At 31.2% G+C, this 20,000-nt stretch overlaps 1 protein-coding gene across 1 annotated transcript in view; it reads right to left on the bottom strand.

Annotated features, from left to right (window-relative positions):
* Positions 1–20,000, bottom strand: part of LOC119576827 (flocculation protein FLO11-like) — a 33,496-nt gene that overhangs the window by 13,495 nt on the left and 1 nt on the right. Inside the window, exons 1-9 of the mRNA XM_037924479.1 lie at positions 19,344–20,000; positions 10,852–11,103; positions 10,387–10,530; positions 4,298–4,431; positions 3,750–3,977; positions 3,444–3,543; positions 2,764–3,127; positions 1,699–1,865; positions 1,252–1,505 (exon numbers count right to left, since the gene is read on the bottom strand). The exon at positions 19,344–20,000 is cut by the window's right edge and continues 1 nt beyond it. Coding sequence (XP_037780407.1) covers positions 1,252–1,505; positions 1,699–1,865; positions 2,764–3,127; positions 3,444–3,543; positions 3,750–3,977; positions 4,298–4,431; positions 10,387–10,530; positions 10,852–11,087 — 1,627 coding nt within the window. The 5' untranslated portion in view covers positions 11,088–11,103; positions 19,344–20,000. The remainder of the gene's footprint in view (positions 1–1,251; positions 1,506–1,698; positions 1,866–2,763; positions 3,128–3,443; positions 3,544–3,749; positions 3,978–4,297; positions 4,432–10,386; positions 10,531–10,851; positions 11,104–19,343) is intronic.

Here is a 20,000-nt window from a genome sequence, read left to right as displayed (position 1 = left end):
CCACATATTTCCATGCACTTTTTCCCTTCCACAAATAACTAAGTAGAAAGTATGTATTATCAAGCAGCCAGTTATATTAAGAAGTACAACATACAATATTTTTCTTTATCTTTTCTCTCATTCTTTTTCCCTTTTCTTAGGCTTCACTTCAATTTCAGTCTTTGTCTTTGCCAAACCCACAAATTCCTCAAAAATCAATTATCATTAAATGCACTCATTCTCCTGATAATACACATCCAAATACACACAGACAAATACATATTTATTCATAGAAAAAAAACACACACCAATACCATGTACAATGTACACATAAGTTAGATTTACATGTAGGTTTGAATGTGTGTGTACATACATACATTATATTATATATATATATATATATATATATTATATATAATATATATATATTATATATTATATATTATATTATTATTATATTATTTATATTTATGATTATATATATATATTATAATTATATATATTTATATTAATATATAATATATAAAATTTAAATATATTATATATATTATTAATATATATATATATATAATATATCATATATATATATATATATAATATATATATATAAATATATTACATATATCATATATACTTACACATTGCATACACTGTATACACTACACATTGTATACATTGTATACATTGTATATATTGTTTGTGTGTGTGTATGTGTTTGGGTGTCTGTGTGTGTGTGTTTTGTGTGTGTGTTTGTGTGTGTGTTTGTGTGTATGTGTGTGTTTGTGTGTGTGTGTGTATGTGTGTGTATGTGTGTGTTTGTGTGTGTATATGTGTGTTTGTATGTGTATGTGTGTGCTTGTGTATGTGTATGCTTGTGTATGTGTGTGCTCGTGTTTGTGTTGTGTGCATGTGTGCATGTGTGCGTGTGTGCGTGTGGTTGTGTTTGTGGTTGTGTGTGTTTGTGTATGTTGTGTGTGTTTGAGTGTCTGTATTTGTATTATATATTTGTGTGTGTGTATACAAATAATTAAATAAATAAATAAGTAAATTAATAAATAAATGAATAAATAAATAATTATAAATACTTATAATACAAACATTATATATATATATATATATATATATATATATATATATATATATATATATATATATATATAATTTGCCAAAACAATATTATTACTATTACAGTAAAGAAAAAATATAAAAACAAAGTAATAATAAACACACTATTTCCATTCTCCCTCCATGACAGACAGATGCTAGGCTCACCTTGTCGGGAGTGAACAACATGCCGTAGACTATCCACGCTAGGAGGAGCCGGTGGAGGTTGGGATCCACCTCTAGTCGAGAGAGGTGAAGGGGTTGAAGGCGCATGCGGAGGACTAGGCATAGGAGGAGGAGGTGGGGGTGGGGTTGACCGCGGTTCAATCTGCGCATAGGTTTCACTTCCCACGCCTCTCGAGCCTTCATAAATGCAAGCATACATCTCGTCAGCTGAATCGTCAGACACAGTCATGTAGTACCTGTGAAGCAGAAGCAAATATAACAAAAGGAACAAAATCTAATCAAATTAGTTTTGGAAAACATATAGCATCAATCTCTACAAACAAAATCTTATTAATAGAGCATCTCAACTTCAATATATCAATACATTAGCAGATCCTTTCACAATGGAAAAAAAAAATTGAAGTCCACACTCATTTCAGAATAACACACCCTTCTCCTTCATGGGGTTGAGTAGCTGGAGATGCTGTGGTAGCTGCTGTCCCCTGAGACTGTGCTTTGAGAGCAGCGAGGGGTTCCCGCACACTGATGCTTGTATAGCCTCGTGAGTCCTGGGAGTCTCCACTGAAGTTTTGCTGTACTGGGAGCTCAATGCCAGCCTATGGGGAGTTACCAAGATGGTATGCTGGTTATTTCTTTTGTTGTGCATACGTAGAGTTAACTCTTATTCAGTTTGTACATCTCTAATCCTTGTACTTTATTTTATCAATGCAATAGCTTATAATATAAAAAAAAATATCTTAAAGCACCAATCTAATTAAATGTATCTTATTTTTAATGCTACAAGAATAATGGTCCATATATTTAGAAGAATAAAAATGTTTCATGACATATTTTTCTTTACATCTGAATCATCAAAAACCTTGCAATGCTCAACAAAAATACTTGTACAAAAATAGAAAATTTTGAACATAAAAATCTGTTTCACAAGGCTAATTATTTTAACACTTTAACCATAAATGATAAATTCATGTCACTCATTGTTCAAAAGTAAAACAAATACATACCGTTCCATTTTGCTAGCAAGAAGCACAGAAAAATATGTAAGTGTTTGACAGTCTCATTCACTGTAACACTATTTATCCATAACCATAAGTATGAATAGCTATCCACTGATCAGTGAATTTAAGATTCTATTTTATTTAAACTACACACAACTATTTCTAAAATTAGAAAAAATACTTCAGTTAAATCTCAAATTCAAAAAGTTTAATACTCTCATTCACACTGAGCACTTCTTTGTCTTATCATCAATCAAAACTAATTAATAATATGAAAAATAACTCTATTAATTTTGAGTATGTATCAAAGCATATGAATAACTGTACAATTTATTTTAAAGTCACAGCCCAGCCATAAGTATCATTATTTGTCAAGACACATACCTACCCCACAACTTCAAAATATATTTTATTAATATAAAACAAATAGAAAAAAAGAAAATTATGGGAAAAAAGGACATCATTAAAGAAAAAGAAAAATTCCCATATGACTTACATGATGTAGTGGGGGTGTCATATAAGGCAGCTCCTCATTGGCAGGGGTGCGTCCTGAGATAGCCATGGCGGCAGGGATGTCTGCAGAGGGTGGCCTATCTGCACTCGGTCCTGTGCTATGGGGGGACGTAGGGGAATGCGCTGAGCTCGTCATGGAGACCCGGGCGCTGAGGAGGGGTGACCGGGGAGATGATGGCCCAAGGGCAGAGGAGGCTGAGGTCACAGAGGTGGTCATGAGGCCCCCTCCCCCAACAATGCTATCTGCAGGAGGACCTGATCCCACAGCTGTCTCCTCCTCTAGGTCAAAGCGTTTCTCAGGCACTGGGGGAGCTGCCTCATAGGTAGCCTCAGAGTCCCATCCACTACTGCAAAAGGGTTGGAGGAATTTCAGAATGACCTCCTACTCTATCTATCATCTCAGGTTTATAAGTAATTGCAAATCTGGCAGTACAATCAAGTACAAATCTAGCACATAGAAGCTCTGATATTGATATAAACACAAAAACCTGATCTGGACCAACTTCCACAACACTGAAGTATAATGGTTTAAATGTCCAATTAAATCATCAAAATGAATATGAAAGGCATTTCCATATATCAAAATATGACAGGACAAAAAATCAATTATAGTAATAAAAGCTTAACTAAAATATATGAGAAAAATAAAGTTACTGTACTTACTTTTTGTCTTTGGCAATGGCTTTGGGGTCATCATAATTATCTGTATCTGTTTCAGGGTCCTCAGAATCATCACGAACCACCTTTGCATAAGGATGATCTTCTGCAGAACAAGAAAATTTTATAAATCAAATTTAATCAATAATGACAACAGGAATAATAACAATACAAATAACAACCACATCTACAATAGACAAACAGCACTGTCACACCCACCTACACCCAGCCCTCCATCCATACCAACCACATTCACGCACACCATGTAATCCCCAAAGCCATTTCCCTCCCCTCCTCTCTGCATACACTCACTCTTTGGTAGCTTGACATGAGCGTAGGGATGTTCCTTCTTCACTTTGGCATAGGGGTGAGCAGCGGCCACACTGGTCGCAACTCCAGGCCCATCACTGGTAGTGGGACCACTAGAGTCAGTGGGGGAGGTTACATTGGGGTCACGCAGGATGGCTGCTCGACCCCCAGGCCCAATGGCACCAGAGGGTAGCACCTGCACACCGCCAATAACCTTGGCTATTCCGCTCGCTGGGGGAAAAGATGGGAATTTTAGGGTTATTTTTTGTTTTCCTTGGGCTTAGAAAGTCTTGAAAGGATGTTTCCCCAACACTATTAGCTCTTTTTCTTTTCCTCTCAATGACATGCCTGAAAAGGTTTTTTCTTCTTGACAGTATAGAAATCACCAAGTTTAAGAACAAATCCTTTTTTTCTTTCCATCTTTCCACCTAAGAAATATATCTAATGTTTTTTTCTTAACAGTATAAAACCAATCAGTAACAAAATTTTGAATCACACTATTTCTGTTTACATTCATGTCCTTCATCCTCAACAGTACAGTATATTCTTACCATCATTGACATCTCCAACTGCAGCATAGAGATCAGAGGAATGTTGTGACTGTGTGCGTTCCACATTGCACTCAGCAGATGGGTCTGGGTGAGCGCTTAATGGGATAGCTGGCAATTCCCGCTTCAGAGTACATCTGCAGAGGAAAACATAAAAAAGTAAATGCAAAGAATCATTATTATCATCCTCACCATCATTACCAATTAAGGAATCAATCAATGAGTCAAGAGTTGAAAACATTTCCTGCATTTCCTTTTATGTAACAAACAATATACCTTTGACGACCATATTCTAATTAGGGTGGAAAAGGTATAATTAAATGACATAGTAATTTATGTATTTAAATAATTAATCAAATAAATAAATGATAAATAATATTGATAACAATAAAATGCAGCTACCAAACAATATCTTCATTTGCAACAAAACAGCATCTTATATTAACCCATTCCTGACGGGTGGCATGTACGCACATGCTATGGCATGGCGGGACTATCTGTACATATATGTATGTACATGCCATGAGTTATTTTTTGTTACAATCATGGCAAAATATTATTTTTCTGCCACTGAAAGTGTGATTAAGTTGGTTTTAACACTTTCTCATTTTTACTATGCAAACAAAAACAAAAACAAAAAAAATAAAAAATAAATAAAAATAAAAATAAAGGCAACAAACCGATGATTTCAACTCCATGATGCCGCACACTGCTTATTTTATTTAGACTATAGACTGAATAATGATCAGCTATGGAGTCTATATAACAACAAAAATACCCTTCAGTCTCGATTTATCAGGAAGTTTGGCAAGTAGAGACTTTAGAAAATAATGAAAACTGAAAATACAACATATCTTCGCAGTATTACGAAGAAACGGCATGGGATGCTGGTATTTGGCATGAGTGGTTGCGCATGCTAGGGCGATGATATAAGCCCCCGGCAGCAGGGCCCGGGCCACTATGAATACTACCCGTCGGGAAAGGGTTAATAACAGTTAAAATAATCATCATCTTTACTATTACAAATACAAATTTTCATAATACTATAATACTATCATACCTTTAAATATATACATATATATATATATATATATATATATATATATATATATATATATATAATTTACATATACATATATATAAATATGTATATATATATATAAATATATATCTATAAATACGTGTGATATATATATATATATATAATAGATATATATATATATATATATATAGATATAAATATATATATATATATATATATATATATATATAATATATTATAGTATATATTATATATATATATACTACATTATATATATATTAATATATATATATATATATATATATATTAATATATATTATATATATATAATTATATATAATATATATATAATATAAATGTATATATATATATAATAATATAATATATATATATATATATTATATTATTATACTATATTATATATATATATTTTATATAAGACTATATAATATATATTAATATATTATATAATAATATATATATATATATGTATATATAATATATATATAATATATTATAATAAATATATATATATATATATACAATAAAATTATATTATATATAATATATATATATATATATAATTATATATATATAATATTATAATTATATAGATATATATATATAAAAATATATATATGATATATATTATTTATATATATATTTATATATATATAATATAATATATATATAATATATATATATATATAGTATATAATATCTATATATATATATATGTAGATATATATATATTCATTATATTATATATATATATATATATATATATTATATATATATATATAATTAATTAATATATTATATATATATCTATATAATATATAATATATATATATATATATAACATTATAATTATATTATATATTATATATTATATATATATATATATAAGTATTATATATATATATATATAAATATATATATTATAATATATATATATAATATTAATATATAGTATATATATATATATATATATATATATATAATATATATATATAATATATATATATAATATATATATATAATATATATATATATATATATATGTATTATATATGCCGGCGCGCTGTTTCCCTTGGGCAAGGAACTTCACTTCGATTGCCTACCTAGCCACTGGGTGGCAGGGCCAGCTCAAGTCAGTGCCGGGTAAATAGAGATGGTGACTCGATAAAAACACCGGGTGGAAGGCAATGGCAAACCACCACTCTAAATTGCTAAGAAAAAATCATGGAAGCCCATGATCCTCAAGGCCGCGGTGGCCGAATGGTTAGAGCGTCGGACTCAAGACTGTCACTACGGCAATCTGAATTCGAGGGTTCAAGTCACCGACCGCCACGTTGTTCCCTTGGGCAAGGAACTTCACCTTGATTGCCTACCTAGCCACTGGGTGGCCAAAGCCAGCCCAAGTCAAGTGCTGGTCCCAAGCCCGGATAAATAGAGAGAATGATTACCTAAATAGGTACCACCAGCACTCTCCGTGGAAAGGAACTGGGGACCCTACCACGTACTCACTCCAAGAGCATCACAACATGAAAACTACAATTAAGTATCATGCTGTGACCACGGCGGCTCAGACATGAACCTACCGTTAAAAGAAGAAGATATATATAATATATATATAAATATATATATATATATATATATATTATATATAGTATATAATATATATATATAATATATATATATAATATATATATAATACTATAGATTATATATAATATATATAATATATACATTATATATATATAATATATTAATATATATATATATATATATAATATAAATATAAATATATATAATACATAATATATATATAATATATAATATAATATATAAATATATATATAATATATATATATAATTATATATAATATATATATATATATTATTAATATATATATATATATATATATCTATATTATATAATATATATATATAATATATATATATACATATATATATATATATATATATATATATTATAATATATAATACAATATATAAATATATATATAATATATATATATAGATATATATATATATAATATATATATATATAATATATATATTAATATATATAATAATATATAATTTATATATAATATATATATATATATAATAGAATATATAATATATTATATATAATCTATATAAAATAATCATATATATATATAAATCTATCTGTATAGATATACCTATACATATCATGGAGTCCCAAGGTCCCATCCTATCCTAACAGGTTTTCGATGAAAACCATGACTAGGTCGTCCCATATAACAGTATCATATACCATAGGGTTGTATCCAGATATGAAGTAATGGTCATGCCAATCATACGATGTAATATATATAAGACTATATATCAATATATAATAAAATATATATTGTAATATATGGATCATGGTTGAACTTATATATGATGATATTGTTACATAATAGCATCCATAGATATAAACATGATATCATTCCAGGCGCTCCAAGAGCACGGCATTATAAGGTCCTCGCACAGCGTCTCGATACGAGCTGCTCCAAGCCATGATCGAGTTCTGGTCTGTGCCAGACATAGTTACTGACTTCTGGTCTGACAACCCAGAAATATGGATCTACCTACCTAGGATGACAAACTATTCTGGATCAACGTCCTCACAAGCATGGACAACTGAACTGGTCCCTAAGGCCCCAAAGTTCTGAATTGGTTTTGTCCAGGAGATCTAGCCTAAGGCTTCGCTCATGCTAAATGCATCAAGAAGCCGCCACAAGTGATCCAAGACTAAGATAGGATGCACATGTCGGCAAAGTCAAGGTCTGAAGACCTGATATTGCCTAGTGTTGCTCACAATGCACTTTGGATAGCTCTGCCAGTTATCCAGCTCCATACAGGTGTTGAAAAGTGTGGTGCAATGACACAGCCTTGCCTCACCCCTGAATTAACAAGAAGAAGTTCGACATACCCCACCACACTTTACAGACTTTCGATACAGTATCAAAGGCTTGCTATCAGGGCATAATCTGTGCGGAATTCCTTGAGTCTCAGGCATCTCCAGGATATGAGGTAAGTAGGTTGCAAGCAACCCACAACAAACTTCACGACGGCATCCCACAAGTACTCGAAGAGCTAGTATACAGTCTATCGTGGCACCTGCCAGGAGTCAATCCAGGACTTGCTCCAGATCTCTGATGGCCTCAGAGGTGGTTGCGGATCAGTTCGAAAATGTGGGCGAGAACCTCGCCTGGTATGCGACAGTGTAAGCCTCAGGTAGTTGCTACAATCCCAAACAATCCCCTTTCCTCTTCCAGGAGGATGACCACGACCCTTCAGCAGGTCAGTGGAATGGTACCAGACTACCAGTCGCGTCAGGACTGTATGCAGGCCACAGCCATAGGTCACCCCTAAATTAATAAGAAGTATAGTTGAATTATAAAATATAAGCATTAGTAAGTATAAGTAGATATCATAATAATATGTGATATGGATTATTTGTAGTTATAGATTATATATTGAGGTAATATAGAGTGAAGCAACATAATATAATATAATATATATAATTATGATAGAGTAAGTATAATTATGATAAGATAGAGATAGATATATATAATGTATATGATATTATATGCATATAGTAGATGTATATAGATATATATCAGATAGATATATAGATATATATATATTGATAAGTATATATATAGCTGTAGATTTATATATAAAAATCCTATATAATATATTAAAATATGTATGAGTATGATAGCCTAGATAGTCAGTGAGGTAATATAGATATGTATATATATGATATATATAATATATAGTATAGCATAGAGTAGTATGTATATATATTATGTATATATATATATATATTATATATATAATATATATATATGATATATATAAAGCTTTATATAGGATATATATATAGTATATATATAATAATATAGTATATATAAATTTATGATATATATAGTGTATATATAAAATCTTATATATTATAAATATGTATATATATAAATAATTTAGGTATATATAAATATATATATATAATATATATATAAATATATATATATGATAAATATATATATAAATATTAAATATATATATAAATATATATATATAATATGTATATATATTATATATATATATATATATACATATATATATATAATATATAATTATATATATATATATATATATTATATATATCATATATATATTATATCTTAATAATATATAACATTATATAATATGATAATTTAATTATAATATAAATATATTATTATATTATTATATATATATAAAATGGGGACCTACTCACTACTCACTCCAAGAGCATCCACTGAAAACTACATTAATTTCATACCGCGTAAATCTTCACCGTAAAAAATAAAAAAAAAAAAAATATTATATATCTATATATATATATATATATATATCAATAATATAATATATATATAATATATATTAATATAATATATATAAATATATAATAATTTATATATATAAGATAATAATAAATAAAATTAATAATATATAATAATAAAATATATACTAATATACTATATATCATAATGATTATATATATATATAAATATATATATTATATATCATTAATATATATATATTTATTTTATAATTATCTATATATAGTATTATATATATATATATAGATATATATTTATATTTATTAACTAATAGATATAATATATATATATGTTTATATACTATATATACATATTAAATATATATCATAATCATACTATATCTATATATATATATATATTACATATATATATCATATATCATATATATCATCTATACTAATACATTATATATATATACTTAATATCATTATTATAAATATATATATATATATTTACATTAACATATTTATATATATATATATATATATATTATAATATTACATACTATATATAAATAAATATATTCATATATAATATATATATATATATATATATATATATATATATATTTATATAAACACTGCTAATTCTATCATTATCAAAAGTATTATAAAATCTCCCACCTGCTGGATGCCTCTGAAGCCTCATCACTGCCTTTGGGTGTGTTGGAGCCATTGATGCGCGGATAGCTGCTGAGCCCATTCTCTCCCCCATCATGACACACCTTCACTGTTGTCAGCCCCTGGCTCAGCTCGTATTCGTCGTAGCTATATGTAAAAGAGGTTAAGTAAATTTAGACTGCTGTTGTTCCTAGTACTTACTTTTCTTTTCTAAATTTCTTATTCATTATATTTTATTTATCTATTCATTTACAAATGAAGGAGCCATTATCTGTAAACATATAAATCCAATAACAATTTCTAATTTAAATAAAATTTAAATAGAATTTAATTCAGATTTGATGTTCTTAATTATCATCCAACAATAATAAATGCATAAATTCAAAGATTGTCACCATTATCACAAACCCAATATGAAGTAACATAAAAAACAAGAATAGCAGCTTAAATCTTGAATACCATACTTACCCATCATCTTTTCTGGCGCACACACAGAATGCCAGGAACACAAAGAGCACAAGTGTGAAGCCAACAGTGATAAGCACAGCCCAGGCCTGTACTACATCCAGTGCCACAGATAAAGCAGGGCCATCGAGGGGGGGGCCGCCTGGCTCGCTTCCTAGGACGTCCAGAAGCGAGGAATGGTGAGGGGAATAGGCTCCCCCCAGGGCCCATGCTGGCCCCCTTGTTCTTACACCCACCATCACACCTGGGTTTGGTCTGTGGGAGGGAGAAAGAAGAGTGAATGGTGAGGTATATATTGAAGATCCAAGTATTACCTTATGTGAGATGAGTCCTATAAGATTAACTGTCCTTATTGTTGTTGAGTGGCTGATATGATGCATGTTAGAGAGCAGTAAGTATGATTCTCCCTACTTCTGCAGCCAGGTTAATATTCAATTCATTTAAACCACTCACAATTAGTAAAATTTCAGCAAAATTTGGCAAGGGGAGGACACATAAGCAAGTGTTGCTCCATACCTAGATAACTGTCTGGCTCATGGCAGTGTGCACAAGCTATAATCCCAGAAAATAGGAAATAGATTCATGATGTAATCTGGCATTACTTGGTATCTGGGATTTTTCACAATGACATGAGAGAACATCATTCATTGTGAAAGGGTTAAAATACTGATATCTTTGCAAGTATTCTTATCTTTTGAGGTGTGTATTATCCCATTGGATCTGGGTAGCTTACAGCATGTGGACTTAAATCCAGGCATTAGGCTTACTTGAGAGGCAACATACCCAGGTGTGACTCTTGTATGCCAGCTCACACAAACACTCATGTGCAGTAACAAGACTCTTTGCCTCCTCTTTGCTATGCTATCAGGTCTTAATCTGCATACACTATTTTGCCATATTCAGAGGTCTATGTCTATCATTTGTTATGCTGCATCAAAATAGTAATGGACTGTTTTTGTTCAGCAGACTCCATATTATTTCTGTAAGTAATCTACAACTACAAATAAGAAACAATGTGTTATTTGTGTTATTTCTAAAAAATAATAATAATAATAATATTCACTGTCAATCAAGTCAGCCAGGATAGGTTACTGTCAATGGAAATAATGTCCTAGCTGGAGCCGGCACTTTTCCTGGTATGGCTCACAGATGGTATACTCCACTCTCATTTACCTGTAGAAATAATGCAAGAGCCATTTCCTAAAGCCCCGCTGTGTCTTATCTCCCTATAAGAGCTTTTTACACTCTCATGATGATATGTTCCCATCAATCCAGCCCTTAGCCCAAAATTCCCATCAGTTGCCATTCAGAAAAAAAGGTATGACATGACATCCCTGTTGCTTGGATTCAAAAGGTTAATCATATACTTTTATGCTTTACATCTACTGATATACGGTAAATGAAATACAGATAACGTTTATGGTAATTACAATAGGATACTTAAACACTTAGTAAAAACACACACACAAGCACACGCACACGCACATGCATGTAAATATATACATCCATCCATTAATGAATGCATGTATACATACATAAATAAGTTCATACATATATATATATATACATATACATGCATACATATATATACATATCTATATATACAAATATATATATATATATATATATATATATACACATATATTTACATATGCATACATTATACATACATATATATACATATATATATATAATATATATTATAATACATAATATATATAATATATATAATATATATATATAATTAAATATATATATAAATATATATAATATAATAATATATATTAAAATATATATATATTATATATATGTTATGTATTATTTATTATATATATATTATATATTATTGTATTATTATATATATAATAATATATATAATATATATATAAATATATAAATATATATATATATATATATATATTAATGTATATATAAAGTTATAAAACATTCTTGAGGAAGTGGCTTCTTTTTATTTAAGACATTAATCTAATATTGAAATAGGTGAGTTTTCTTCACTTTTTTACACCATACCATGACAAATCTAAAGTGCACACAATATACACATATACTTATCAGTTATTCAAACACAAAAAGTACTGGAAAAGTTTGATCCTTGAACTTCTGTCATTAACATCAACAAGTTCCCCATCTATGATATTCATTCTAGACTGATATGTTGTATATTAAAGGGGCAACTTCTTGGCATGTAACCATGAAACACAAATCCTGCACTTAAAAAAAAGTCACAGTTTTTGCTGATAAATTGCAAAATTACTATTACCTTTAAACATTATTAATTAACTAATTAGGTAATACCTTCAAGGCTTGATATATTACGGTAATAGTTTTCCACAAAATATTTTCCACTGGCTTTACAGTGAATCATATAATACAAAACTAAACTACATAACTACTACTAAACTACATGCATACATACTTCCTGATTATTATCAATCTAACTAATTCCACATAAACCAACATTGAAAGAACATTTTTAAAAATGGATCTTTAAAGCATATCAAAAAATATCAAGGTCACTGTCATAAGACACTACCCAAAACCTGTCTGCCTCCCTCCCTAAGTACAGCTTTTCCCCTTAAAGACCCTTTGCCATAGGCTCTTCCATACCTTCCTATACAAGAAATTGTCCTTTGGCAAAGGAAAGAAAAAAAAACATTCCTACACTAACTGTAATGGAACTTTCTACTGAAGGCTTGATCCCTGACCTTATCTTATCAGTGACCTTTCCCTGCCACTCTTCCTGCAAATGTGGGATGTGGCTCTTTTTTGTTTCAGGACAATATTTGGCTTACTGATTTGACATTAATTTGAAGATGAATTATAAGTATTTTCTTTCTTTTCATATACACCTACTCATACTTTTTTTCTTTTTCTTTTTTTCTTTTTTCTTTTTTTTTTACTATCTTTCGTTTTTTTCTTCTTTCCTCTTCTATTTGCAGACCAGCAAACAGAGGCCAAAGAATTACTAAATTTAGCAGATACAATAAAACACAATAAGTATCAATACACAGTGACTGCAGATTTCTTAGGGCAAAAAAGGTGTAGTAGGACCCAAGATACCGAAGCTGAACCTTCATGGGTGTTTATGCATCTGTATAAATATTTGTGTATTGAGGCAAGTGTGTATTCTATTCTTAACTCCTTCCGTGATCTGTGTGAGTCACTGTTCTACATCACATACCAACTGCTTTGCAACCCATTATAAAAAGTTTCTTTGTTTCACCCTAAGTTTCAGGTTCTTGTCTTCTCCCTTTTTATTTTACTCTGCAGTGTATAATGAAGCAACACCCAGAGATAAACTTTACAGTACATAACCGTACCCTTAACACAAATTTTTTGTAGTTAGGCCTACACACCCTCCTGTCACTTCTGATACCTTCCTTGATTTGGCTTTGGATACTAACATGTTAAAATGGAAATGTGCTAAACCTTCCCAGTCATTACAATCTATAATTTAAGAAATATTCAAAATGTACAAAAATCAATCTCGATCTTTAAAGATATACCATAGGAAAAAAATAATAATAAAAAAATTGTATATTATGTATTCACCAACTTTTACAGAATTTTGTCTGACCTTATGATTATTCACTTTAAACAAAAACAAGCTACCACTGAGTTTCTGCTTATATCTTTTATCTGCAGTAATATAGCACTGAATAGAACTGAAAACTCTGCAACTGATTTTCAATAAGAAAATTATTTGCAATCAAATCATAGTTCGTGATAGTCGAAATATAAATATACACACATGATGTCTGAATATATATCCAAGATTTCCTATGGATGCTTAACACATTTACACAGTTTTACATTCCCTACAGTAATCCACATTGATGCTCATATTTTCTTTTTTTTATAAAATGGAGAGGAAAATACAACTTTTTCCTCTGGTAAGGCTAAAAATAATTTCATAAATGATTCTTAATTACTGATTTGCTTTACTAAATAATAGCAGTTAAAGACATGGATATAAGTTACATAGAGTCTTTGTCTTTGTAAATTATATCACTAACATATGTCAAATTAAGGGTGAGGAGGGAAGGTGAGATAGGCGCTGCATTGTTTAATCCTGTAAGATATTCTTATAACAATTCAAAGATTTACATGCATTTTAATACACAAATAAATAAATTTTTCATTAAACAGGAAAAGAGTTTATACATGTTCCTGAATATTTAGACATTTCTCAATATCATAAATGATAAAATAAAGTGAAAATAACAGCATAAAACATCTTTAGATTTTATGAATTTCCCCAAGATATTAATATGAAAGATTTATAACTAGCAACAAATTAAATAATTACAGATATCCACAACTGAACTTTACCATTATTAAGCAAAAAAAATTTATATGCTAATCACAGAAAGGTCAATGTGGAAATATAGTGACACTTCCTGCAGCTATTTAAAGAAAAGGTTAATCAGCTGGAGAAGCACAGATTGCTGTCACACACTCTGTCACCCAATAATGCAAGAATTTACTTCCCATCTATATATATATGGAGCACTTGCAATGTGGAATATTAGATTAGATTATAACTAAAATAATAAATACCTGATCTGCTGTCAGTATGAGTAAGATCTACAAAGGCTTAGTGTAATGTTTTGTGAAAATATGTTCTTTATTATAAAGTTTTGCAGAAAATCTATAGGATAATGAAGATTGATCAGTTCTACCTTATCAAAATATAATCAAAACATGTAGATAAAAAAAATATTCTACCTGTGTTACTTGAGATTTCAAGTTCCAAACCATATCATATAGGGACAATAACTTCTCAAAGAAAAAAAGTTAACCAAAGTGACATAAAATATCAAAGTTCTGTAGTCCCTTGACAAAGCTTGTAGTATTAAATATGAATATTAAATATAATTGTCATAAAGAAAGTATAATACACTATCAAGCATAAAAATATCTGCATTAAGTAAAGGCAAACCAACAACTGCTTATCATAGTCTGTGAAACTATGCATCAAAAGACATTAGTTGAAAGCTGCTTCATCTTTAGACTAACGTCAACATAACAGGATACACACTAAAACTCAACCTATAAAACAAGGAATACTATTATGAAAATAACCACCTAATGAATATCTTACATATTGGGCAAAGTTACATGAGACTATAACCATTCTGTAAAGTGTTCATGATTTAATAATTCTCTTGCCCAGTGATATACACAAGTACCATTTTGGATCCCATCCATGGTGTCAGGGGCATCTTTGGGGCTCCCAAATGAGCAAAAGAAAATATGTAAAGTAGAAGTCAATATTACTGACCACCAACATTTGGCATAGCTAAAAGATGCAAGATTTGTGCTTACAGCTTGTCTGTCCCTCTTCAGCTGTGCCTCTAACCTATCCTTTTATTTCACTTGCCATATCTGTCACTGATGAGTCAAATTAATAACTTAATGGCCCTACTTTAGTTTGCTATGTTGCATAGTGTTCTCTCAAGACTCAGACAACTGGTGATAGTTTAGCTGTGACACCTACTGTTATAATTCAATATTTGCTTCACCACTAGTTGTTTCATAATTAAAGTGTACAGAAGTTACATGTTATAAAAAAAATATATATATATTATATCATGCAAGAGTGGTGCAAACTTTTTAGAAATAACAATAGACAAATTATTTGAAGCTAATTGTGTTGAAGTACTGTATCAGCAAAAATTGGCTACAATTTCTACTGAATCTGTTTTGTCATATTGCATAATATATGGTTGTAATATCCTACTCAAGTCACTTCAAAACAGATTTGAAAAAGATGAGGCTCACCAACAGGATCTTAGGAGGGGAGGAGGAAGACCCTAAAGGAGGGTCCCTCGCCCATCCCTAAAATTTAAAAAGGGGCCCTGCATGGTACAGATTTTACATATAGACCTACATATACATAAATATTTAGATAAAGGATCAGGATATCTTATACAGGGTCTTTTGCCCTTAGGCAGTGGTTCTTAACCTTTTTACTACCACGCCCCCTTTAGGAATTTGTCTTTCCCTCCACGCCCCCTTGTATCTATGAATAAAATTTACTCTCAAATTTTAAAGAAAATTATAAATATGTTCATAGTTTTTTTATTGAATATGAATTATTATTAGCTTCTCATTAATTTAACCATGATCTCATTAAGAGAATAACATAGATAATTATAAGATTTTTTTTTTTTTTTTTCTTTCTTTCTTTCTTTCTTTCCAGGGTTTACCCCCCTTGGAAATTAACAACACCCCCAGGTAGAGAAGCATTGCCCTAGGGGATCTCTCAGAACATTAGTTGCTCTAAGCCATTAATGTGTTTTAAACTTGCAAATGTATTATATCACTTACTTTACTGACATTTATAATATTTTTTATAAAAGAAAAAAATGGAATGAATATAACGATTGCATAATCTTTTAGTTCATACATTGTATATTTTTTCAGTTCTTAGATTACATAATCTTTCTGTTCTTATATTGTCCTGTATACTAAAAGAGGGCATTTATTAGAATACTGATAAAAACTAAGATAAGCCACATGAAAAACAAAAGAACAAAAATCAAAGATAGCAAAGTTAAGCCTCACAAGTCTCTACAATAAACCTTGAGTGACTCAAGCCTTTGACACCGGCAAAAGAACACCCTCTATTTTTGGCAGAATTGAACGTGTAGACCACCTAGTAAATATATAAAAGGTATGAGTGAGAATGAATATCTTCACAATACAAGAGATGTGTTTGACCAGTTTCGATTGTATCTTCGTCAGAAATACAATTGAAACTGGTCACATACATCTCTTGTATGATGAAGATATTCATTCTCATTCATACCTTTTATACATTTGTCAACATGAATAGAGTTCACCCAGTAAATCTTTTAAGTACAGACGCACTTGCCAGAGACGAAGTCCCCACCTCCACATCACAAAATCTATTCAACAATAAACATTGTCAACCAATAAACATTGTCTTCACCTTAGTATGCATGGCAAAATAGAGCTGAAACTTAAGAGCACAGTAGTCTCAGTGTATGACTGGCACTTTCTACAATCTTTTTCCTTTATTTGTGTCATTACATTTGTGTCTGCTGATTATTTCTCGTACCGACGACAAACTTTTAGTTCTCTACAAGAATATCAGCTTCAATTTGCCATTGTTTAGTGTGTCCAAACTATATAGATTAACTAGCCACCCTAATGATCTACCATCAAATAAAGAACCATCCTTGCCAAATGCTACCTAGTCAATGTTTGTTAATCTTTCTTACAGTACCAAGACAGTAGAGGCCACAGCAATTGCGGCTGTAAGTCTCAGGCAAATGCAGTCCTAGGTTCAAAAATTATGAAGAAATGCCTATTGATAAAGGATTACCACAGTAAATATATACAAGACACTCAAGCTGAGAACAGCAAACTACCAGGGGGGTAAGCCCCCTTGTGTCCCCTCCTTTATTAGCACTTCCGTGCCAACTCACAGATAATGGACATTAACCCATTGCTGACGGGTGGCATATACGCACATGCCATGGCATGGCGGGACCATCTGTCAGGGGTATGTATGTACATGCCATGGTATATGTATGGACATGCCATGAGTTATTTTTTGTTACAATCATGACAAAATATTATTTTTCTGCCACTGAAAGTGTGATTAAGTCGGTTTTAACACTTTCTCATTTTTACTATGCAAAAAAAAAAAAAAAAAAAAAAAAACTACAATTTCAACTCCATGATGTAACTGCTTATTTTATTCAGACTATAGACTGAATAATGATCAACTATGGAGTCTATATAACAACAAAAATACCCTTCAGTCTCGATTTATCAGGAAGTATGGCAAGTAGAGACTTAGAAAATAATGAAAACTGAAAATACAACATATCTTCGTAGTATTACGAAGAAACGGCATGGGATGCTGGTATTTGGCATGAGTGGGCGCGCATGCTAGGGCGACAATATAAGCCCCCGGCAGCAAGGTCCGGGCCACTATGAATACTACCTGTTGGGAAAGGGTTAATAACTCTGGCTGTATGAGAGCATTGTCGACATAGTCTCTGAATGGTGATATACAGCAGTTATTTAGATCATTTCACATTAAATTTCATGCCACAATAGCTGTAACTGTGTTGTTTATGACCATTTCTTATGTCCTCTGTGCATCACTCAGTAACATTAACCAACTTTTAATCCTATTTCAATGGGTAGTATTAGATGGAGAGGAAAAATAAAATTACGCACAAAAGTTGGATGCTAAAAGACGCAGTGGGTGTTCCTATGCAAGACAAAAGCCTTGCAAGAGAATACAGGTGCCATACAACCCCAAACTCAAAACACCTTTCCAGTTTCTCTGAATTCCTTCCATCAAAAAATCTTAGCAATAGCCTACTAATCCTACCTTCATAACTAAAAAGAATTTTTTGCAACCAAACCCAAATTTTCTCAACGAATTACAGAACTTTCAAGAGAAATACGAGAACACTTTTTTGACTCACCTTTCATCCTGACACCAAAGTGGAAGTAAAATCCGAAGAAGTCACCCGGAGGCACACTTTTGCTCTCCTTTTCCTCTCTCTTCCTTTACCTCCCTCTCCACTTCACTTTAAAAATAATATCCCTAGAACAGGTCACGCCCTTGGGTCAGTCACTCCCTTCCTTCCACAGTCCATCGCGATATCGGAAGAGAAATACAAGTTCACATCACACCATTTGCCTCCTTTCGGCACGAGGAGAGGAACTTATCTCTCTTTCCCCCTCCTCCACGCTTCTACCCTAATTCCCCTTAGCTCTAGGTCCGTAGCAGCAGGCACAGGGGTTGCACGAGGTCATAAATGGGGTCATAGGAGCGGGCAACTTTCATCGGACGGCCGCCATGTTTGTTATGGTACGAGGACGCTGTCTGCTCTCGGCCGCCGGGGTTGCCGGGCCGTAGGGGCGCCGCTCCGCCTCCTTTCGTTCTTTCCGGATTTGTTTCAGACACCTCGACGCGACACCAAAATGTCACCCCCGCTGGAAAAATCCCCCCTATGACCCTTCATTTAAGGTCGGACACGTGTTCAGTAATCAGCAAGGTGACTGAAGAAAGGGGTTTGGGGTGTCCGAATAACAGTTTGGGGTTGAGTGTGTGTGGCTTTCGACTTCCGGTTGAGTGA

Source organism: Penaeus monodon, chromosome 1 (genome assembly GCF_015228065.2).
Source record: "Penaeus monodon isolate SGIC_2016 chromosome 1, NSTDA_Pmon_1, whole genome shotgun sequence".
NCBI lineage: Eukaryota > Metazoa > Arthropoda > Malacostraca > Decapoda > Penaeidae > Penaeus > Penaeus monodon.
The sequence above is the reverse complement of the archived record's forward strand: the minus strand, read 5'-3'. Positions and strand labels throughout refer to the sequence as shown.